This window comes from Podarcis pityusensis, assembly GCF_964106645.2.
Source record: "Podarcis pityusensis genome assembly, chromosome: 15".
NCBI lineage: Eukaryota > Metazoa > Chordata > Lepidosauria > Squamata > Lacertidae > Podarcis > Podarcis pityusensis.
The window spans coordinates 6,693,026-6,717,194 of record NC_138040.1 but is presented as its reverse complement, the minus strand read 5'-3'; the positions used below and the strand labels follow the sequence as shown (position 1 = coordinate 6,717,194).

Sequence of the window (24,169 nt, the reverse complement as noted above, 5' to 3'; positions counted from 1 at the left end):
AACGCCCGCAGAGAGAGATTTCCCGAATTGAACTTTGCAGAAAGTCCAACCCCCCCACCCTTGTCCTGGGAGGCGGGAGGGAGAAGAGAGAGAGAGAAAATCATTTTCTTTTTTAAGGTCACCCTCCCTTTTCCCAGGCACTGATTGACAGCTGACACGGCCATCAGTCCTCGCTTGCTACTCTAGAACAAAGGCCCGCTGGAGAAAAACAGACGAGCCTCTCTACGCATAACGGATCCCGCATTTTCTTATAGTTGCAGTTAATTAATAATAATAATAATAATAATAATAATAATGTGCTGCACGAAACAGAAATATCCTTGCCCTGAGGACTGATCAGCCTGCCCTCCCCAAAATATTTCATCCAGGCGATAATTTTTTTAAAAAGGGGTCTTAGAAAGTCTAAGTCCGCTTGCCTCTGGTTGTGGTGGTGGAAAAAGCACTTTTGTACATGTTCAGAGACCGGGTAGTTCCGTCAGGTATCCTGGGGGCAGATAGCCCTGGCAATTCAAAGAGGGCCCGGGGCAGATAGGAAAGCCCGAAAGGTATCGTTTTATTTGGGGGGGGGGGGGCGCAAGCGAAACCTGGTACTGACTGGACTGCTCCTCTCCCTTACGCACATAAAGTGGTTTGTAATGTTGGGGGCGGGCGGGAAGCAGGAGAAAAGTTTCAGGCATGGTACCTTAACTTGGACGCGATGCTGCGGAGGTGGGTAAGTGGAATAACCCCTCCCTGCTACCCAAAGTTGATGAACAGGGCGATCTCCGGCGTGTTTAGGGGGACGTTGTCCCACTGTGTTTAACAGGGCTCAACCCCAGGAGGACGCACACGAGCTGCGACCCTACTCACGCCGGAGTAGGCGTGCAAGCTGCGATCCTAGATGCACCCACCCAGGAATAAGCATGCAAGCCGCGATCCTATGCACGCTTCCTTAGAAGTAAGCATGCGAGCTGCGACCCCCGGACACCCTTGCGCAGTCCTAAAACGCGCTTCCCTAGGGCCAAGCGCGCAAGGGCAGATTTCCCCCGGGAGCAAACCTCACGGAGCAGAGCGGGCTTACTCCCTAGTAAACACATAGTAAACACAGAAAGTGAGACAAAAGAGACCACCCTTTCCCCCCTCCAAAAAACCCCAAAAAGTTTCGGACTCACCTAAAAAAGTCGTTTTTACAGTAAAGCTTCCCTTCCCTGGAGAAACACTTCTCGGTCAGGTTGCATTTACATTCACAGCACTGAACGCATTTGACGTGCCAAGCGCGGTCCAAAACGTTCAAGAGGAAGCGGTCTAGGATGGGTCTTTTGCAACCGGCACAGTGAACCATTGTCTTTGGTTAGGGGGGCGGGCGGGTGGTTGGGGGCTGTGGCGCTGGGTATGTCGTCGTGAGTTGTTTGTGTCTGTGTGTGTGTGTGTGTGTGTGTTTCTGGAGGCGGAGTAGGATCAAAAGTTTTCAAGCAAGGCTGGAGGAGGCAGGCAGGCAGGAGACGCTTTTCCTTCCCAGATGTCCACAGCAGAAGCAGAAATCAATGCCCAAAACAAGCACCCCAAAACACACACCCGGGTGTGTGGGAGGGTGTAGGGAAGACCCTCCCCAGGCTCGGCGCTTTTGAAAAACCTTCACGTTGGAGCAAGCTGTCTGCTGAAGTTGATCTTCTCAACGAAGTCCCGGCGGGAACATCAAACTCAAAAGCCAACGATCATCACCATCATCAACAACATCAATAAATCTTCTCTTTGAAAAAATCTTCCAAAAATTAAAAACTCCAGCGTCCGGAGCAGGCCAGGCTGGCGGCTCAAGAACCAGAGACTGAAGCTAATCTTCTTCGTGGCCTTTTTCTGGTGGCTGAGGTTGTTGCCAGATAAAAAAGCTTTCTTCAAGAACCTGAATTATTATTATTATTAATAATAAACGAATGAGAGCAATCGAGGAGGCCAAATCAGGTGCTGTCAGTATGCTGGAAGGTAAAGGAGCATGGGGGTGGGGGTGGAGGTGGAAACAAAGGAGTCCTCGCAGGTTTGAGGTAGAGCAGTCAGAGGTCAAAGTGCAAGTCACATCAGAGCCCCCTCCCCAACATTAAAAAAAAGAATCGTCCGGAATCATAGGCTGCAATGCCTGGGGCATCTCAAAACGAGGAGCCTGGGGGGGGGGTCTCAAGAAAAGGGAGAGAGGAGATATTTTGAGGAGCCAGAGAGGAAGGGATGGCAAGGCGAGGAGAGAAATATGATGTCTGCTATATAAATAGAACGATGCTCATATTAGGAAATCGAGCGGGAGGGGGAAGCGCAAGCTCTCCCCCCTCTCTCGGGACAAAATCAAAACAAAAACAAATTTTCCCTAATTTTATTTTAAGAACACCCCCAGATCGGTGCTGATAATCGCCCTCCTCCCTTTTCTATAATATAAAATCCTTTGGGGGTGGGATGGGGGTGGGGGTGGGGGGTAAGGTAAGCAATCAACAGCGACCAGCAGCAGTTCCCTTACCCCTATGGGCTCGGAGTGAGTCCAGGAGTCAAAAACTCTTTGGCCCGGTCCATGGGGACGCGCTTGATGCGGGGCTGGCTTGGCGAGGACGTTCCCGGGCTGCTGAGGACATCCAGCAGGTCCCCCAACCTCTTAAATAATAATAATAATAAAAATCGAATTAAAGGAGCTCTTCCCCTGAGTCTCTTCCTGGCCGATGCTGGAGGCGAGGGGACGAGGCCTCTGGCAGGCGGAGCTGCCTGTGCTTTTGCTGCTGCTCCGGGCTCTCCAGTCCCGCGCGCGCCTCGCTCTGCCTCCTTTCCCGGGCTGCTGCCGCTGCCGTCGCCGCCGCTGCTCCTTCCAGCCTCGCTATAGTCTGCATGTTGGCCGCCGCCTCCACGCCGGAGCCTTATGCAGGGACCCGCCACGTCACCGCCGCCGGCGCCCAATCCGAGGGCGCCCCTCTCGCCCCGCCCTCCCCTCGCCCATCATCAGAGGCTCCTCGGCGAGACCCCGCGCGCGGCAGGCGGAGGAGGAGGCCAGCCGGGGAGCCCGGCCCGGAGCCCGACGGCGCGGACGCCGCTCCCACCAGGTGCGCTGCTGCGCTCGCGCGCTCGGACGGGGCGGGGGGGGCGGACAGAGCAGGGTTGGGGGCTGTTTAGGATGGGGAGAAGGAGGAGGATCCTGGGCGAGAGAGGACCAGGAGGAGGAGGAGGAGAGAAGGGGCTGCCTGCGTCCTCCTCTCTCCTCGCGCTCTTCTTCGCCGAAGTTGATGGAGATGGAGCGGGGGGAACTTTCGGGAGAGTTTGAGCCCGAGGATCGGGAGGGGTCCCCCTCTGCACCCGCCGCCCCAGACGGTAGGTCCTTTCGGAGAAGAGCTGCAGGCGAGTCGTGTTGTTGTATTCATGTTGTTGTTGTTTAGTCGTTTAGTCGTGTCCGACTCTTCGTGACCCCCTGGACCAGAGCGCGCCAGGCACTCCTGTCTTCCACTGCCTCCCGCAGTTTGGTCAAACTCAGGCTGGTAGCTACAAGAACACTGTCCAACCATCTCGTCCTCTGTCCTCCCCTTCTCCTTGTGCCCTCCATCTTCCCCAGCATCAGGGTCTTTTCCAGGGAGTCTTCTCTTCTGATGAGGTGGCCAAAGTATTGGAGCCTCAGCTTCAGGATCTGTCCTTCCAGTGAGCACTCAGGGCTGATTTCCTTAAGAATGATGAGGTTTGATCTTCTTGCAGTCCATGGGACTCTCAAGAGTCTCCTCCAGCACCATAATTCAAAAGCATCAATTCTTCGGCGATTAGCCTTCTTTATGGTCCAGCTCTCACTTCCATACATCACTACTGGGAAAACCATAGCTTTAAAGATAGGCATGTGTGTGTGTGTGTGTGTGTGTGACATAAGCATAGATATATGTGTGTGTGTGCGTATGTGTGTATCTTTATTTTTCCTTTTTAAAAGGGGTTGCATCGAACTAGGAACGTAGGCAATCATGCCTTATACAGAGCCAGACCCATTTGGGCCACTTGAGGTCAATATTGTCCACACGGACTGGCAGCCGCCCTCCCCAGGGTTTCAAGCGAGGGAGACGCCTGGAATCGATGTTGGGACCAGCTCGGGGGCTGTGCTGTCTAGTGGACCCGTGGAAAGCGCTCGCGTGGGTTTCGAGGGGTCTGCTCTGAGCGCGGCTAAGGTTGGGGCGCAACTTCTCGACCTGCTCGGAGCAGACCCACTGAAGAAGACGGGGGACCTGCGGATTGAGGGCCATTGCTTTGAATGGCTCTACTCTCAGTAGTTAATAAATGAAGTAAGGTTTCTCTTAGCAGAAAGGGAAGGGGGCATAATCGCTCGTCCGACTTGAAAGGGAGGAAACTCAACTTCATTGTATACGATTTATCTCTCTCTTTGTGTGTTTTATAAAAAGTTTAGCATTGGCAAAAGAGGTGCGTGTGGGTGTTTTGCTGAGGGTCGGGGCAAGAATCTCCTCCTAGTCTGAAATGGAAATGGGGCCTTATTACGTTGCAGGTGGGAGGCGAGACAAAGATAAAGTCTGTGTGTGTTTTGCGAGATGTCAGGGCGAAAAGACTCCTGATGTCTAGAACCTCGATTGCTGACTGCAGTCTGCCTGGACTTCACAAATAGCACTCGATTCCAGAGGAGGAGATCCTGGGCGTTGCGGGGGGGGGGGGGCGGCGCACTGGGAAGGAGATCACACAGCATGCAGGCAGCTCCTTCAAAAGCCAATGTGCTGGCAGATCAAAGGGGCAGCCTCGGAGCGGACCGAGGGAGAAAGACCTCGCCATCCGCGGGGGGGGGGGGGGGGGAGGTATTTTGGAAGGAAGAACTTTAGCCCGGGAGGACGCGGGTGCAGACGTCCTGATAAGATCGTCCTCACGTTCCCTAAATCTGCAGTACTTCTAGTTTTTTTTTAAAAGGGAGTACAGTGTGTATGTATGCGTATTGCGTGTATACGTGTGTCAAGTGTGCGTACATGAGTTGTATTCAACTAATTTTTACTCACTGAAATATATCGATACAAGTCAGGCTCGTTATTTTCAATGGCTCTAAGTCTCCCTCTTTCTCTGTGTATAAATATATATTTATAAAACATACAGTACACAAACTCTCCATGCTTTGTGAAGGATGCTGTTTTATGTGACCATTTTTGGAGGGAGGAGGGAGGAGGGAGGAGGGATTTCCGTGAAAGATGAACTCTTGAGCTTTGGGTTAGGCCTCGAGGCTGGAGTGAAGTGGGGGAATATATTCATCCATATATGTATCTCCCCCTTTTCCCTCCCCGTTTGTCTTCTGTACTTTTACTCATATATATATATATATATATATATATATATGGGGGCTGGCCAGCCTTTGGAAATGGATGACTCGAGGAGAAGACAAAAAGATGTCTGTGTGTCGTACAAATTGCTTAATCCAGGTGGCACTTGTTGATCTGGGGGAAGGGAGGCCAGAGGCACCCCCTCTTTCCAGCCCTCACCTGCCCCCTCCCCGAAAATAGAAGTTTTAAAAGTCGATTTCCATTAACTGCAGAAACGCGAATCGCTTAAAATCTCCCCTTCTGACAAATTCCCCACCTAAAATCTTGCCGCTTTCGGTCAAGAGGCTCAAACCTCTGAGAAAACAGCCGTGTTTGTTTTTTAACAGGAGAGAGCTACATTTAAATCCCCCTCCCAGTCAAAGCCCTTCTCAAATAGAAGGCTAACAAGTTCTCGCCTTTAGGTTTACACAACATGACTAGCAAGATGAGTGGAGCCGAAGAATTTCGCAGGCAGACGGTATTCCGACACTTCTCCGGTTCGGTTTGGCTCTCCGAGTGCCAAAACAAACAAACAAGAAAAACCATAAAAATAAGAAATAATGAATTTAGTTGTAATTGTTTTTCACCTCGAATGACTAGAAAAAGGGATAAAATAATAATGGAAACAGAAAGATTGCTGTTGCTATTAATTCTGCTAATAATAATAATAATAATATACAGTAATAATTTATGCCACCTTTAACGGTCTCATTTCTACTTATTTTAGGTTTGTTTATTTATCCTGGGGAAAAAATCGAACTCCTACATTTTCTCCTTTCTTATTATTTCGTTTTTCTAACGGAACAAGATTCTTACAAACCAAGGTTTCTCCAAAACTGCCACACAAACGGAAGTTTCCTTTTTTCAAAAAGTGAAATCGGTTTGTTCCCTAAAGTTTCTCCCCTTAGTTGGAAGGGATGTGAAACGAAGAGTGTTTATTTCCCGTCTAAAATTTGCTTAGGATCCCGATGTCAGTTCTTTTAGAATGAATTATTTGCTTGGAGACCAAACATGTGGTGTTAAAACAAGGGGGTGAAGGCGAAACTATGGTGTTTTAAAACCCCCTGTAAAACACGCTTTTTTGGAAATAAGATTTATTGAACGCAGTAGGACTTAACTTCTGATGAGAGGCGCATAGGATTGCGCTGCTGCTGTTTCTTTAAACGTAGTCGCTCCAGAAAGTATCTCATCCCCAAATCAATTCAAGAGATAACCTTCCTCCCCACCTCAGCTAATCTCTTGATTCTCCACCCCTGAAGTATTTCTGCTATCTTGCAAGTTTGCCATAAACTGATACATCCTGCCCCCCCCATAACATAGGGCGGAGTGTGAGGTCAGCAACACCCCTGTTCTTCCCCCAATCACCCCTCTCAATCCGATTTACAACCTAGTGAATCCAGAGTGAAGCCTCTTTGCGCTCCCCAGTTTGAAACACGTTGCTTAGGGGAGCAGACCCAGCCCATGTTTTCCCCATGAAATCCGTTTCCAGATCTGGACCTGCGGGTCAATTCTAGAGAAACGATTAATACGGAATACTGCAGCCCGACCACCAGCAAACTAGTGAGATGCCTTTACCATTAGTTTAAGAGAATGAGATAGCTGCGATCCACAGCGAGCGTGGTTTAGGAAGAAACTCCGCGCATCCCGATAGGGACCTGCTTCCAAAGAAATCTCCTTACATAAGAAGATCTGCAGGCGTTGGAAGGATCTTAGACTGCCCAAGGATTTAGCCGGGCAGCCAAGGCGCGCGGTGGGTCGGATCATCGAGCTGCTCAGACCGCGATCCTGAGCGCCCCAACAGCTCGATCCTATGCATGTTTACTCAGAAGCAAGTCGCCCTTGAGCTTTGCTCAAGAGGCGTGCCTAGGCTTCGCTGGTCGCGTCGGAGGTTTCCTAGGAGAGTAGTCTCGCGATTTACCCTCTCCGAGGGCGCTCCCCTTTTACTGAAGCCAAGACAGTTTGCATTTATGAGCAAGAGGGGTTCAAACAAACGCTGGAAAAAGAAAAAGCTTTGCATGGACAGATTCCTCGTCTAAGACGTGCCTGGAACGGATTCCGACGTCACTGTGCAGATTCCGTGTCTAAATCGTCTCTGGGACGCATTCCGACGTAACTTTGCAGATTCCATATCTAAAGCCACACCTAACTTTACGGGTTCCGCGTCTAAGGCGTCTTTGGGTTTTGCCATTGCTTGTCTGCTTCTTGACTTTTTGCCTATGTGGGTGTAGAAAAAAGGGAGGGTTCCCGGGGGGGGGGAAAGGTATGGGGGTTCATAATGATTCTCACTGATTCCCCTCCCCCCCATGTAGAGAAAGAAGAGAAAGTGAGAGGAGCGGGGAAAGAGGGAGAGGGAAAACACGGGGAAAAGGGGGAAAGATAAAGAGAACGGGAGAAATAAAGGGGAAGACACGTCTCTTCCCCCGCTCCAAATAGGACTCTTTGAGAGCTTCAAAACACCGATTTAATGAGCTATAATTCGAATTTGATTGTGGGAGGTTACCTCCAGCGTTACTTCCCAGTGCCTCTTTCCGTCACTTTCCTTTTCGCAAAAAAGAGAGAGCAGAAAGACTTAAGTTTTGGGCGCAAGCCGGTTTGTTGTGCAAGAGTCCCTGCTTCCCAGCAGCTATAATTGCGCAACCTGAATTTTTGGGTGGGAGGGGATCAAACCTCCTTTTGAAAAAAAGCGACAGTGTGGAAGCCCCCTTTGAGATAAGGGGGGGGGGGTGAAAATGCACGGGGGAAGCGCGCTGAGTCACTTGTTTTGAGACAACTGTCGTCTAACATACCCACAAGGCGCGTGAAAGAGCCGACATCGTCTAATCTCCCTGCACAGAAACAAGGAAGGATGCTCAGTGAGCTGATTGACTGGGAGAGCCCTGAATGGGAGAGAGGAAGGGAAAGAAAGAAAGAAAGAAAGAGAGAGAGAGAGAGAGAGAGAGAGAGAATGAATGAGAGATAGTACAAAGGAGAAGAGGGAAAGGCGAGAGCCCCGAGTCCCTGGCCCCATATCTCCAGAGGGTCCACTTGGCGGCCAGCGCTGGGCTCCTCCTCCTCCTCCATCCTCCGTCCTCCTGCCAAGCTGCACGGCCCGCCGGCTCCCTCCATCCCCTCCCAGGCGACAGATGCACCAGCGGTGCCAAGGGACCCATTCGCCTTTGACTCCAGCCCCCCAAGTGAAAAGCGCTGATGCGGGATGAATAAGGCGCAGGAGATGAGCATCGCAGGCCCCTCAACGGTTTGCGGAGATGAGGGGTTTGTGTGTGTGAATTGGGCGGGGGAAGAAACCCAGCTGCGGATTTCGCTGAGCAAGAAGAGACTTTGTTATCCGCCTGCTAGGGCTGGACTTTCAGGAAGGAGCAGGCTAGGAGGAGAATACCAGATATCTCTATCTATCTATCATCTATCTATCTATCTATCTATCTATCTATCTATCTATCATCTATCTATCTATCTATCTAACATCTATCCTTCCTTCCTTCCTTCCTTCCTTCCTTCCTTCCTTCCTTCCTTCCTTCCTTCCTTCTCCTCATCTCTCTATTTATCTCTCTAGTTTATTCTTTCTTTCTTCATCTATCTTGTTCATTATTTCATTCTTTCTTTCATTTATTCACTGTCTTTCATTTATTCTCTGACTATATATATTTCCTTCCTTTCCCTCTATCTATATCTGTCTATGTAGTTCACTTTCTTTCTTGCATTTATTCTCTCTTCAATTTATTTCTCCCCCCTTTTCTCTCCCTCTCCCCCTCCCTCTCTCTCCTTTTTCACTTTCCCAAAGAGTTACAGACAGACTGGCTAAAGGCTCCAAGCTTTCCTCCCTTCTCCCATGCATCCAGTCAACAAAAGTATGAACAGTGCAACCCTGTGCCCAGTTCCTCTGAAGCTCTGCTCTGCTCAATAGGCCTTCCTCCCCAATAACTGTGTTTGAGGCTGCAGCCGTATAGTACAATCCTAACCATTTTGACCCAGAAGCAGAATTCAATAGGGCTCCCTCCCAAATAAGCTGGGTTCAGATTGCAGTCTATAGTCCACTACGACTGTTGTTACTATTTCTGTACCATCCATCATCCAAAGATCAGAGGGCGGTATGCAATATAAAAACACAAAAATACATAGCATAATAACAAACAAAAACTATACCCCAAACAACAACAACAACAACAACATAACACCCATCAATTAATTGCACAGGCCTAATTTAATTGGCGTAGGGATGTTTTGTTTAAGATTATTGGTAGGCTGAAGGGCATTGTGAGATCTTTAAAAGACTCAAGGCACACATGGCTAAAAACTGGATAAAATTCACAAATGCTAATTTATGTGGCTGAATGCAAATTTTGGCTGACTTCCAGGGGGAAACGCTGCCCTGTAAACAAAGTAAAATATTGTTCTTGTTTGTTTCAATAACAATTGCTTCCCCCGAGACATCCCAAAGCAATAAGCAATATAGTACCATATATAAAATAGTTACACATATAAGAAACAATTAAAGTGATTGCATATATAAAAACCATTTAGAAATCATAAATATAAAAGCAGTTAAAGAAAATGACAACAGCATGTATTTAAGATCAGTTCAGATCTGAAACAGATACTGACTGTTGGTTTTTCAATAGAGCCGGACATCGGAAACTTGTTACAAAAGAGGGGGCTTGTTTCTTCCTTGCCCCGGACCCTATGATAATATTATCCTTTTCTGCAGCACTTAATCTGGCGAAGTCACCATCTTTGGTCCAGCATCTCGATTCAAAATGGTGCTTGGCATCCAAAGACAATGAAGACCGCTGTCCCATCTCATGAATTCTCATGCTGAGTTTGGAGGTGGCACCTTAAGAAGTGGCCAAGCCTATGCTTAAAAAGTGGGTGGCGGTGTAATTTGGCCCCACCTTCTTGATTCAAACATGGCACTTGGCATCCAAACTTGGTAAAGACTTGCAAACCCGTCTCCCAAGTTTGGTGACAATATCTTGAGAGGTGCCAAACCCCGGTGAAGTCATGCCAGAGTGATGCTGTGGTCCACCGTCTTGTTTCGAATTGGTGGCTGGCATCTCAGCAGTTACAAGGACCACCCCCGCCCCCACCTTAGGAACTCTCAGGCCAACTTCAGCGATGATCCAGCTGGATTTGGGTTCAGCTGGAGAACCCGGGTTTGGGAAACCCTGATCTAGTGTGTCGCTGGAGTATGGGATGAATGAACTTGGCTGGTCTTCCAAAGTAGATCCTAAATCAGAGTCACACAACTTCCAGCTCTCTGCATCCCTGACCTTTAGCTGTGATGGCTGGAGTTGATGCAGTTTGGCGAAATCTGGGGGGGCTGCGTATTAAGAACATAACTCAGCCCTGCTGGATCATGCTAATGGACCTCCTGGTCCAGCAACCTGTTCTCACAGTGACCAGCCGGATGCCCCCAATGGAAAGCCTGCCAGCAGGGCCCTGAGTGCGAGAGCACTCTCCGCTCCTGTGGTTTTCAACAATGGGCATCCAGAAGCATCCTGCCTCTGACCATAGGATATAAAACCATATATACTAAAGACAGCACACTCAACACTGTTTCCAGGAAACTGAACCATGGTTAATCACTGCGACCTCTGGAGTCTTTCACCACTGAGAGACTGGGGTGGTACCCAACAATGCATTTCTTCCTGTTGGCAGGTAAGAAGGTGTTTTTTCGCCAGCTCAGTCTGGAATGGGTTTCCTACAAGCAAAGAGTGAAGGAGAGCCTGAGAGCATCACCAATATAGTTACATCATTCTACATCGCTGTTTTTTTAGACAGTCTCGTGAGCCAAAATAATCATGGGCCTCTGCTCTCAAGAGGAATACAATATGACATTGACGAGAAGACCCTGCTGGGCTTTTCAAGAGTTACAAACAAACAAACAAACAAGACTGTGGCGGTCATGTGGCAACAAGGCTGAAAACAGGGACGTGCAAAAGGTTAGGAAGTGATTAAATGTGTTCACATGTACTAGTGAACATAGACTTTGTTTTGGGATGGGGGAAGATGAAGATTAAAGGCATGAAGGCAAAGGTTTTTTTTTAAAAAAGTGGGTTGTTTTGAAGGAGATACTTCAGCAGAGAGGAAAAGAGACATCATCATAACATTTCACATGGAAGTGAAACAAACAAATAAAGGTTGTAGCCAATAGTTAAGAGGCAACAATGTTTCTGAATGCCAGCTGCTGGAGACCAAGGGGGAGGGAGGATGTTCTTATGCTTGAATCCTGCACGCTTTTCCCATTGGGGCATCTGGTTGGCTCCTGAATTAGAAGGACCGTTGGCCTGATCCGGCAGGCTCTTCTTATATACTCATTAGACTGACTGAAATTAATGGAGCCAAGTTAAGTCATGAGCCCCTTATTTTAAACTAGCCTACTTTGTGCAGCTTTAGCATGGGGTACAACCCTAGATCTACCAATCCTGGGGGCAAGGATGATGATGGTGCGTTTTTTTATACCATGGTACCTCGGGTTACAGATGCTTCAGGTTACAGACACTTCAGGTTATAGACTCCGCTAACCCAGAAATAGTACCTCGGGTTAAGAAAAGATGAGCACAGAAATCGTGCTCCGGCGGCAGCGGGAAGCCCCATTAGCTAAAGTGGTACCTCAGGTTAAGAACAGTTTCATGTTAAGAATGGACCTCCAGAATGAATTAAGTTCTTAACCCGAGGTACCACTGTAGTCTCATCTGCATGCATTGTGCTTGTTGAAGAGCAAGAGGACAGGCTCTTGCCTTGAGGAGCTTCCAATCTAAATCGATGGGAGAGAGACAGACAGAGAGAAGTGGGTAGGGAGAAAGACAACTTTTGCCATTTCCTCCCCAAAAGGACCAGGCAGCCATTAACCCTCCTTTCTTTCCAGTATGTTGGTGGGGATGTTTCCTCTGTGCAGTGGGCTATATCTGGGCTATAGGATATGAAAAGGCGAGCAGGAAGGTGTGTGGAGGGGAAATAAGGGAGGAGGTCAGGGCTGTAATTGCTTCCAAGGTCCCACAAAAGGAGATTATTATACAAACCTGTTTCTCCCCCTGCTTTCAAACATCCCCACCCCTCCCCTTAATGATTTTAGGAACCTGTAAGAGCACTGATCTGGAAAGCGTCAGACTTCCCTCGCAAAACCACTAAAGCAAACCTGCCTTTTGATCAGATGGGTTTTGAAAGGTTACATTGATTTATTGTCAGAGCTTCCTGGCAAAGCCTCCTTTGGTTTTTGGGCAAATCATTTGGGAAGGAGGTAAAGGCGCGGGGGGGGGGGGGGGAGAGAGGAGAAGGAAGCCCAGGGAGTTGGAGAATGTTGTTTCCTGGGTTTATCCAGGCTGGTTCCTGCAGTGGGTCATTAACGTGACATGAGTTCCATCATGGGAACTATGGGGTGTGCGTGTGTAGGAGGAAACCTGTCTTGTTCACCTTTGCAGAAAAGTTTTTGTGTGCACTGAAAGTATTATAAATAATATAAGGCAGTCTTTGCCAACTAGCTGCCCTCTGGATATCTTGGACCGCAATTCCCATCAGTCCCAGTTTTAGTCCAAAACTGGCAGGTACCTGGTTGGCAAATGCCGATATAAGGCGATAGCCAATGTTAATCATGCTCAGAGCAGATTGATTGAAATCGGTGCGTGTGCTGAAATGAGTCGTCGTTGTATTATAGGGTGAAAGCCAATGTTACTCATGCTTTAGACCTATGAAATCAATGCAAGGTTCATTGATTTCATTCGGTCTACTCTGAGTATGGTTTAGTTGGGTATCACTGCTAAGACCTCAACATTTCTCCTAAGTACTGTATAAGAACAGAGAGTGTCCTCTTTGGCTTAATGACAAATGGGAGAAAGAAAGGGGTGGGCAGAGAGGGAGGAAGCTAATTTGGGTGCCAGCTCTTACATAATAGTTACATAATGACCAGGTGGAATAGCCGCTGTGGGGGGTTCAGTTCTGGAGGATGTCAATGGCAGTCAGCCCTAGCCAGCTGAGCTAAATTTGAATATGTGTGAGATTTAAGCTGGGTACAGTCTGACTCCAGCAAGCTCCCACCTGCTGGCGATTGAAGCAGAGCACACAGGGGAGCAGGGCACGATCCATGCAGATCCTATTGTTTCCTGAGAAATGCTGCAGTTTGGTGTGTTTCCCTTCAAGCCAGCTTCTGTCCCAATGGGAAATGTTAAGCAGAGGTGTGTACACTTGAGACAATTCTTGCACATGTGCAGACGACAGCTTCATTGAATTTGAACAGGAGTTTGGCAAACAATTCAGGCAATGTGTGTTGGGTGAAGACTTCCCAGCCCCCTCCCAGCAACATTTTGGGCAATATTCCGGTGGAGGGTGGGCCCAGAGGCAAAAGTGGTTGGAACAATGTAGAAACTGACTTTATTTTTATTTTTTTTAGAGTAGGCTAGTTTAGTTTAAATCCGTATTTTCAAAAAACAAAATCTAATAAAAAGATTGAAAAATAGAAAAGAACGTAGGTCACTTCTGGACAATCTGTATGTTGCAGTACACAAGGTGGCAACACGAGAACAGGGCCTTTTCTGTGGTGGCTCTGTGTTTGTGGAATGCTCTTCCCAGGGAGACTCACCTGGAGCCTTCATTATATATCTTTAGGCACCAGGCAATTCCCCCTTACGTTCCAAGGCACCACACGTTTAAGTGAAATCGTGAGTAATGGGAGCAGCAATGTAAAAGCCTGCAAACACCCTCTAAACCTCTGGAAACCCTTGGAAAAAAAAAAAACCATAAGCCCTCCTGGGATTGCACTTGCAAAGGCTTGTGGGGTTGCACGATGGCCATCATCTCAGGTGGCTTTAGAAGATGACGGGACAAATTGATGGAGGGCAAGGCTACCAATGGCTACTGACGGAGACCTGCCACCTTCACTGTGGGAGGCAGGAATGCTTCTGAATGCCAGATTCTGGAAACCACAGGAGAGTGCACTTACGTTCGAATTCTGCAGCTGGTTGGCCACTGTGAGAAGAGATTGTTGGACTAGATGGACCTCTGGCTTGTCTTAGTTAATGCCAGAACTCTGATTATGGGGTTTGACATTGGAGTGGGGGCTCTGTAATTTGGACGTTACCCACTATAACCCCCAACTATTGCATAAGTCTGGTTAGTGCCTCCATTTTCCAGTCTTAAAACTGGTTTTCCTCATTTCCACATCAGTTTTCAATTAAAATAAAAACTCTTGAAAATCCTCTTGAAAATCCATCAGCATCCTAGTGTGAATTTGTCCTAATATCCACATTTTTTTTGTTTGCCATTACTTCCAATATACAGTGGTACCTCAGGTTAAAAACTTAATTCATTCTGGAGGTCTGTTCTTAACCTGAAACTGTTCTTAACCTGAAGCACCAGCTTTAGCTAATGGGGCCTCCTGCTGCCACCATGCCGCTGCAGCACGATTTCTGTTCTCATCCTGAAGCAAAGTTCTTAACCCGAGGTAATATTTCTGGGTTAGCGGAGTCTGTAACCTGAAGCGTATGTAACCTGAAGTGTATGTAACCCGAGGTACCACTGTAGATATTTTTGCGAATTGATCTCCTCCAGCATGAACCATTTTTGTGTATTGTTTTCACCAGTGTATTAATTTTTATGTCCCAGTATATGCATTTTTGTACGTGTCACTTGACTAGAGAACTGCGTTGCAAAATTTGGAGAAGTGCGAATTTCTCAGGATGGCAGTGTTTTGGTTACTGCTTTCTTCCAGAAAGTGCAGACTGGGTAGGCTGGCCTTTAAATGTGAACCGAACTGAATTACTCCCTTATCCCTATGTCTGGGTTCTCTGGCTAGTTTCTGGGCCAATGTCACAGCCAGCCCTGGTTGCAATTTCCCATGCACTCTGCAGCAATTATGAATGGACCACACAACACATAAGGCTGCTTGAGTGGGACTCGAAAAGCTGAATGCTTGGGTTGGGAAGCCTCAGTTGCAGCAGAGGCTGCAAGGAGTGAGGCAGTGTGCAAGCCCACCATCCTCCAATTTCATTATGGGATGCAAAGCATTAATTCACCTTTGTCTGACTCTTCCATCCTTCTCTGCTTAGCACAAACACACAGAAACCACCACTACAGTTATTACACTTCCTAATAAATTGGGAAATATTAGCCAGGCCCCTTTGATCAGCTGAGTGAGAATTTTTTTAATATAAAAGGCATCTCAGGGCCAACTGAAAAAGAAAACAACAGGTAAGATTGACATTTAGATAATAGAAGTTGGATGCCTCTGTGGTGCTGCCATGGATGCAGTGGTCTTTGCCTCCATCTTCCAGTTCTGTAAAATGGGGATATTAAGGTCTTTTGTGAACAAATGTTCCTTGCCTCAGCCCTCAAGTCCTGTAAATTGGGCGTATTAACACCTTGTATATCATGGATAAAACCCCAGTGCTTTTAATAGCTGCTTGGGAGACCGTCTCTCCCTCCCTCCCTCCCTCCCTCCCTCCCTCTCTCTCTCTCTCTTATTATTCAAAAGGTGTTCCCCAGCATCTCCCGTCTTCTCTTTCTCTGTACCTGTATGCCTTGACATCTTCCTTTTTGGGGCTTCATTTCCCCAGCCCTCAAAGCCCAACGGCTTCTACTAAAACAGGCAGCCAGGCAAAATGACTTGAGTGTCACTCCTTTCCCCCATTTAAGTCCCAAGGTTTTCGTTTTCAGGCCTTCATCGCTAAAGATGAAACACCCTGTCTTTGGAGGAGGAATCACCATCCTGTCTGCCAGCCGGTGGGCAGCATCAGATGCACATTAAATCTCTGAGTCTCTTCTCCTTGTTCATGATAGCTGGCATCTTGAATATTTGCAAAGGAATGTCTATTTCTTTTATGAAGTGGGTCATGCAGCTCAGTTACTTTCGGTGCCTTCCCTCTTCATTTATTCCCTTTTTCTTTTGGATTTTAGCTTCTAATTTAAAAAAAGATTCTGGTCTGCTTGATTCCCTGATGAATAGTTTAAATAGGAATACAGAAAGCCGCCTTATACTGAGTCACAAAATTGTAGAGTTGGAAGGGACCTATGGGGTCATCTAGTCCAACCCCCTGCAATGCAGGAATTTCAACAAAAGAATACAGCTGGTCTTTCTGGATCAGTACTGTCTGCACTGACTGGCAGTGGCTCTCCAAGGTTTCAAGCAAGGGGCCTCACCCAGCCATACCTGGAGATGCCCGGGGATTGAACCTGGGACCTTCTGCATGCAGGGCACGTGTCCTGCCAACTGAGCTGTGGCCCTTACAGTCATGATCTCTAGGTTGACAAACTCCCAGCAGCTCCCTTTTCTCCAAGCCTGAGCAGAAGACAATGCTTCGAAGTTCCCTCTGCTTTCATTTTTAAAATATTCACAAATACTTTTAATATTTCCATACGGCAAACACCGCAGGCAAACACATTTAGGATGTTAGGGAGAGAACTCCATAGCCCTCAATTATTCATATTATTTGCCCACCATCTTGTAATCTGAACAGCAGATTCAAAATTAATAGGGTTATATACATATATGTTTACTTTAAGTTTCTCCCTCTCCTCAAACTCCATTTTCTCTCTTGTACTCTTTGAGTGGGGGGTGGAAGACGAGTGGCTTTCTGACACCCCCTCCCCCCCCCAAATGGTGAATTCATATGGAATGAATAAGGGAGCAGCCTTCTCTTGCGCACTCAAGGCATTGGATAGCATGAATCTAGCTTGGGACAGAGCTGGGGAAAAGAAAGGTACAATTAGAAAAGGAAAGTAAATTGACAAAGGGGGTTAAAATAGAAAAGATGGAAGCTTTTTGAGACTTTAATTTTTTGCTAGTGTGGAAGCTGACCTGAAACCAAACTAAATCCATTGCATGCGAACATGCATTTAAAAATAAATAAATGCAAAAGGTACCTATGCTCTTTTTTTCAAAAGGGAAAAGTAGCCTCCATTTTTAGCTGAGAAGTGCAAAGGAGAGGCACCTAACCCTTCCCCTCCTCCCATTTTTATGCTGCAACTCCTTTCCCCTCCAACATTCTCCCTTGCAGGCTTCCAGGTGCTTGTTTGCCCTGAAAAATGTGTCTCTGCGATGATGGTGGGAAAGCAGTTTAGGAGAGGGAAGGTGCGGCAGTGGCAGAAGGGTGAAGCAGCCTGCATCACTCCTATACTGAAAAATCAGTTCTGCCTGAAGAAGCTTTTTTCTCAAAAGCTGCCATCGGTCTGTGTGTACAAAGGTCTGTGTATAGATGTGTAGCTTAGGCTTGTCAGGTCTTGGCTGAGTTCCAAGGTGGCCCAGGGCTGGAGGGGAAGGGTTTGGTTCTGGAACAAGCAAATGAAGATTCAGAGGGCGAGAGGCAGACGATGTGGATGAAGATGTCAGACTGGTGGCGGTCAAGTTCCAGAGAAGGGAGATGGGGAGTCTGGTCTGTGTGTCTCGTAGGCAACTAGGGGTACGTGAGTAAGACGAACCATGATCCCCAGATTCCCATTCCCAGAAGGGGTAAAATTTGTAGAACCAGTGATATGAAGCATCATATCAGGAACTTTTCTCATTTGTCTTCTGGGCAGGAACTGTAGCCTAGAGAGCCTCCTTGATGGAGAAGACTTGAGGGCTACATTTGACTGCCCCGGGCCTAAGACTCCCTACCCCTGAACTGGATGAGGTACGAAGTAGGGATCCCTGCATTGCAGGGGGATGGACTAGATGACCCTTGGGGCAGTGGTGTAGTGGGGGGCACAGGGGTGGTTGCCCTGGGTGCAAAATTCTTAGGGGCATAAAATTTCAGCACCCAGTGCTGCCTCAGTATAGCTGCGCACTTCCGTCACTGGGCTCTGTTGAAAACGGCTTCTCCATGAGAACCAGGATGTGACCTCTCCAGACAACGCAACAACTCTTATTCTCTTATCTCTGTGGCTGTGATCTCCTGGGTGATGCGGATAACATTATGCAGCTGAATGCGCATGTGTACTCCATCCGCTTCCCTCCCACCAATTCTCCTCCATGTGGGCCCGGGCACTGGAACCCCACGCTATGCCACTGCCTTGGGGTCCCTTCCAACAATTCCATGATTCTATGGGAAACGATTTGAATGACTGAAAGCGCTATACAAATGTTGGCAAGGTATTATTACGTGACCAAGGAGTGCAGCCGGCAACAGAGGATTCGAAGAGGGAATTTAAAAACAAGAAGAGAAAGAGGGGGGAACTGACAAAGACGAAAGAAGAATAAAAGGAAGGAAAGGGTGAAGTAAAACCTGGAGAATCTGCGCCATCCATCTTCATTGTCTTCCTGTGTGGAAGAACAACCCCAGCATAAGGAAAAGCCACTATCAAAGTCTCGGCTTTATTTTATATCCTATAGATCAGGAGGGAGGCAAAGCTTTATTTTCGCCCAGAGACTGATATTTTATTTCTCTCTCACCGTTTTATGTGTGAGAGATGTCAGAAAGCTGAAATAGATGGCTAATGCATAAGCAAGAGGAAGCTGGCTTGCCATGCTCCGTGTCATGAGGTCTCCCGGGGAGAACAGGTTGGGGATTTAAGGCTTGAAGGGAGACTCTGGGGGATTTTCTGCTAAAACATCTCTCTTCATAAATTCAACAGCATGGCCGGCTCAATAGGGAGACGGGGAGCTTGCGAGGCGGGCTGGGGGTGGGGGGAAGGGGCTGGCAAGCAAAGTCTAAACACTGCGCTGCCGCCATCGCACAAAGGGATCAATTACTCGCCTTTCAATCTACATACCGCGTTTGTGACATTTCACTCAGAGGTTAAAGGATGGCTGAGTGGTGTGCATGAGCGTTGGATGACAAGCTTAGGGCCTGTTTAAATATGGATTGCGTAGCCAACACAAACACGCCAAAAAAGACCTTCCCCCCACCCTCGTCCCTTCATACTTGGACAAGCGTAGCATCAATTTTCTGGGTTCATAATTGGGGCTGCAGGTTACGCTGACCACTCCATTTGTATCTGGAACCTCCAGCGGCAAACCCTTGTCCTCGTATATATTGTGAAATAAACTAGGTACGCGAACCAGAAGAGAAGAGCGATATTAGTTACCTATAGGTAGATCACCTTTGCTTAACCAGTTAAAAGAGGATTGGACTTGGAAGTGGTCACTGAAACCAGTCGCTGCAAGATCCATGGTCAGGAGCGGCTGACCACTGCCCCATGTGGCGAGCTGCATCACTGCGGCCTCTCAAGGAAGAAGCTTCCGGATCTGGCCAAGCTCCACCCACCCAGTATGGCCATTGGCTGCTCCTGGACAGGAAGGCACACCTCTTCCTGCTAGTGGTTGCTTGAGCCAACCTGAGCTATACCTTGCCTTGTGTTTCTGGCCTGACTTTTTGGTCCTGCCTTCTGAGCCTGATATTCTGATTGCCCTGCCGCCTCGACTCTTGGTTGCCCCTGGGTCCTGGCTCTCTCCAGTGGCTCAGCCTTGACGTCCAACAAGGACCAGAGGCTGAAAAGGGTGGCTGTACTGAAAGCAAAACAGCATTGACTCTAAGATCCTGGACTCTTTCCTGCTTGTTGGGTGCTATGCCCTCCTTTTCCTTCAGATCCCAGTTTGTTTTTTTAAAGGGCCTTCTGGATTAACCCTGTAATCTTCATTCCCGAATCAAAGACAAGTGTCAGAGTTAGGCCTTGGTATATTTCTGGTAAGGCTTGGCAGGCTTAGTGCAGGAGATCAGGACCCTGGAGAGCTCCGTAAGGAGGAGGAAGTACCAGAGGCTGGATGCAAGGCAAATTCAGGAGAGCAAGTCCAAGATGTTGCTGCAGCAACGGTGGTGTGGGGCAGCTGGCCACTTAACGTTGTCCTGCAGCCAAGGGGTTGCCTCTAGCCACAACCTCTCTGCGGGAACCTACTGTGACATAAAGGGACTATGTCCTGTCCCCCTGGTATAGGCTCTGGGAAGACTGAGAGATGTATGTCTATCCCAGTTATAGGGTGGCGATGGATTCCCCACTTGCCTTGCAGAGGGCTTTGCGGAGCTACCGTCCTCTGAGTCAGAGGGGGACAGACCTACTTCCCCAGGCAAAGCAACGGTTGGTATACATACAATCACAGAACTGTAGGGTTGGATGGGACCCAAACGGTAATCTAGTCCAACCCCCTGCGACGGTGGGTCCTCTCCCACTAGAAACCCCTGCGAGGCGTGTTCTCTCCAAATGTGGTTAATACCCCTAGTCTTCCCCATCGTCTGTTTCCTCAGGGTCAGGGTCTGTGAACCTTGGCAATAATTTAGCCTCCCACTGTCCCCAAGTACGTTTGCATACCTACTGCCATGTTGAAATCTGCCTGCGAAACAATTCCACAAGTGCATTCATAGGCTGACCATGTGTGTGAGAGATCTGGGGTATTTTCAAGAGGGGGGGTCAGTTTTTAAAGGGCTAGGAGGTTGCAAACTGCAGGCAGGGATATATAAGGTTGTCCGGCGGTCCTCAAGGTATCCTAGAACCCAAGTCATCGAGGTGCCTTGTAGATTAGGACCTTGAACCAGTCCCAAGTACAGCACAGCAGCGCAATGAGTGTGTCATCTCACACAAAGAAATGCTAAAGAGTTGTTCGTCTGGTGCAACTCTTGGACGAGAGAGAAGGGGGGGGGGGGAAACCCTGGCAGTAGATTTGCAGGAACCTTTTGGAGAGTTAAAAATATGTCTCCCCGAGCTGCAACAATTTCCATACATTTTTAACCTCGGGGATTTACTTAGCACATTAAGTTGAAGGCTCGGAGGCCCAGCGCTATCACTTATTCCACTTGTCCCTCCCCAGACTTACCAACCACATATTTTATCATTCGACTTCCTGGTTTTAAACTCATGTTATGGCAAATAATAGATGGTAATGCTTTCTCCCCCCCCCCCACCCTCTTATTAATGGCTTTTTTCCCTGATAGAACTTCTGCAAGGGAGAATGATTTAAAAGACAGCCTCTGAGCTTCCTTCTCCCTGGCAGTCGGCAAGGAAGCGATATCCGAAGACTGAAAAATGCAAATGTGTAGATATTTCACAGACCCATATTCCCTCCCTTGCTTGACCCCCTGCCACCCCAGATGTTTTTGAAATACAAGATTTGAGGTGGTTTATTTTTAAGAATTGTCCACTTCCATAAACCCGCAGAGGGATTGCCTGCTATGAATCCTGCTTATCCTTTTGCTGTACAATTGGCCAAGGCAGATTAAGATTGGCTTGGAATCCAACAAGCTATGAAAGAAGTAAATTCTCACCGGCCAAATTCTTCTGGCCCCTCAGGAACTTTTCAAACACCGTTTCATTGCATTTTCATCCTGGCTCAAGGCAGCATGCTGGCTACCACACTATACCACATGTTCTTATGCAATGTGGGGATAATAATATGGCCTACCTTGCAAGGCTGTTGTGAGGGCGACTTTCAGTGCCCCTGAAAAAGAGCAGCGTCCATGCAGATCTATTCAGAAGCACATATGAATTCACTCAACGGGACTCAAATTTGCTCTGGGGCTAATGACGTTTCATAATGTTTGACCAGCAATTTGCATGCTACATGGCTGCGATAAAAGGTTTCTTCTTAGTTGCCTCGCTGTGGACTTATAACAATTGCAGTTTTGTCTCTCTTTTAGACCCTCCCATGGGATCCAGGCGCTCCGCAGAGTCCCAGCGTGAAAACACACAGAAAGAAGAAGCAACTACGGGATTGGTTTGGCAACTGCCCACGGCACTCAACAATGCACAGTGCACAGCAGGGGCTGGAGAGGCAGAGGATACAGGGTGAATGCACCGGCCATTGACAAATTTAGCATTTGAGTTACTAGTCCTCAGTGACACCCCATACTGGGAGCACCAAGCAACTAGCTTCATCCGCTAGGTGGCTACAATATTTGACTCGCGTCTGTAGCTTTGGGAAGCAGCCCAATCTGTTCTGAAGTTGCTCCATCCACTTCGACTCAAATTAGATCTTATCAGAAACAAAGCCCTATTTTCTCCCCATTCACTATAGTGGGGAATAAAAAATGGAGATATATATCCCCTTTTTGGAAAAGTAGGTGACATTTTCAGGCACAGAAGGTCCTCTAGATTGGAGCAAGCTTGCCAAATTGTAAGCAGATGATATATCTGGGGGGCTTGGGCAGTGTACCCCTTAAAGTTTGGGCTTTTTTTATTATTATTAAAAGAAACAAGTCTTGTTTTCTTCCAGACTTGGATGCAATCTGCAGGCATGCTCACCCTTCTGAGAGGATGAAACATGCTAAATTTCAGAATGACAGTTGCAGTGCTTCTCCTTCAAAGACAGACTTTACTGTTTTGGGGTGGGAATAATGGGAATTATAGGGGTGGAGGAGTAAAGATCATGGATCACCAGAGTGGGGGAAAATGCCACTCATGCTATTGCATGCCTTCCAAACATCCTAAGAGACATTGTATGTAAGCTGTGAAACATGAAATACCATCACATGCCTGCTGCCAGCCAATACCATTGCTTATCAGCTATCAATTACTAATAACATTGCATGTCAATTTTGGGGGGAAAAAGAGGTGACACCGCATGTCATTTATTAAAAAATGGTCAAAGAGTAAACACCGTCTCATGCCAAATATGACCACAGGATGTAACCAAACTGAATGAGCGTCTAAAACAAAACACAAGTCACTAAGATCGTAAGTGATTATTGCATGGCTCATATAAGTCATTCAAATGACTCAAATAAAAAAAAAATCATTTAAAAATGACCCCACCATATGCTTTTCTGTGTAAAGGCATTCCAGACTTTCTGAAGCTCAGAAGTCATAGCTTTTCACTGCTCACAATAAGAAATTCAATTCCAGTAGGAAGTGGACAATTTTTGTTTTTCTCAATCTACCAAACACTGTCAGATATGAAATACTATTGCAAGCCAGCAATCAAACCATCAAGTTAAAAAACAACAACAACTGATGGAAATAAAACACCGTGGCCAAGTACTAAAGTCAAGTATCATCAGATGTCACAATCTTTTTAAGATTCATGTCTGCACAATGAACCTTCAAAGTAGGTTAGACTGAGACAACAGTGAATTTCCTGAAGTAAAACAGTGATGTGGAGAGATGAAAGGGATTCTCTGTGGGCTGCTCCAAGACATTATGGTGGTTGTTGGTAGGATTAGAACCAAAGATAGGAAATGTCAAGGAAGCAGTTTTTGGCTGGTAAAAGGTAAAGGTAAAGGGACCCCTGAACATTAGGTCCAGTTGTGGCCAACTCTGGGGTTGTGGCGCTCATCTCGCTTTACTGGCCGAGGGAGCCGGCGTACAGCTTCCGGGTCATGTGGCCAGCATGACTAAACCGCTTCTGGCGAACCAGAGCAGCGCACGGAAACGCCGTTTACCTTCCCGCTGGAGCGGTACCTATTTATCTATTTGCACTTCAACATGCTTTCGAACTGCTAGGTTGGCAGGAGCTGGACCGAGCAACGGGAGCTCACCCCGTCACGGGGATTCGAACCGCTGACCTTCTGATCGGCAAGTCCTAGGCTCTGTGGTTTAACCCACAGCGCCACTCGCGTCTCTATTCCACCCGCATCCCTATTTTGGCTGGAGGAGCAACAAATATTAATTTTAACTTTATGCATTAGGCTTGCTTCTGTGCACAACCACTGCCCCTCCATCCTCCGTACGGACTAGCAAGAAGTGTGACCATTGCCCAATGACACTTTCCAACTTGGAAACAACAGAGTATTTGAAGGGGTGTGTCCTGGGAAAAATAAAGGAGGTGCGTGTGGCCTGTGGGCATAGGTGCCAACTCCCTGGGGCCCTGGGTGCCCAAGCACCCACAAAATTCCACATGAAGGTGCTGGGCACCACCAAATTATGGTGCCATGGCCGTGCCCACTGCATGGCACCTGTGGCTCCTTGCACCCACGGTTGCGGGACCAAGCTGGCACTCCTGCCTGGGGGGAAATCCCAAGGGCCTGATGGAGAGCCCTTGAGGGCCACATTTGAGGGTTTCCTATTTAGAGATT

General features: G+C 47.7%; 1 protein-coding gene and 1 long non-coding RNA gene across 2 annotated transcripts in view; one reads left to right on the top strand and one right to left on the bottom strand.

Moving 5' to 3' along the window:
* Positions 1-2,816, bottom strand: part of LHX1 (LIM homeobox 1) — a 55,842-nt gene extending 53,026 nt beyond the window's left edge. Inside the window, exon 1 of the mRNA XM_080983140.1 lies at positions 1,152-2,816. Coding sequence (XP_080839266.1) covers positions 1,152-1,321 — 170 coding nt within the window. The 5' untranslated portion in view covers positions 1,322-2,816. The remainder of the gene's footprint in view (positions 1-1,151) is intronic.
* Positions 2,817-2,982: 166 nt separating this feature from the next.
* On the top strand, positions 2,983-22,900 carry LOC308464186. The gene is made up of 2 exons (XR_013979930.1): positions 2,983-3,050; positions 21,797-22,900. It is a non-coding gene; the product is annotated as an uncharacterized lncRNA (long non-coding RNA).
* Positions 22,901-24,169: the final 1,269 nt, after the last annotated feature.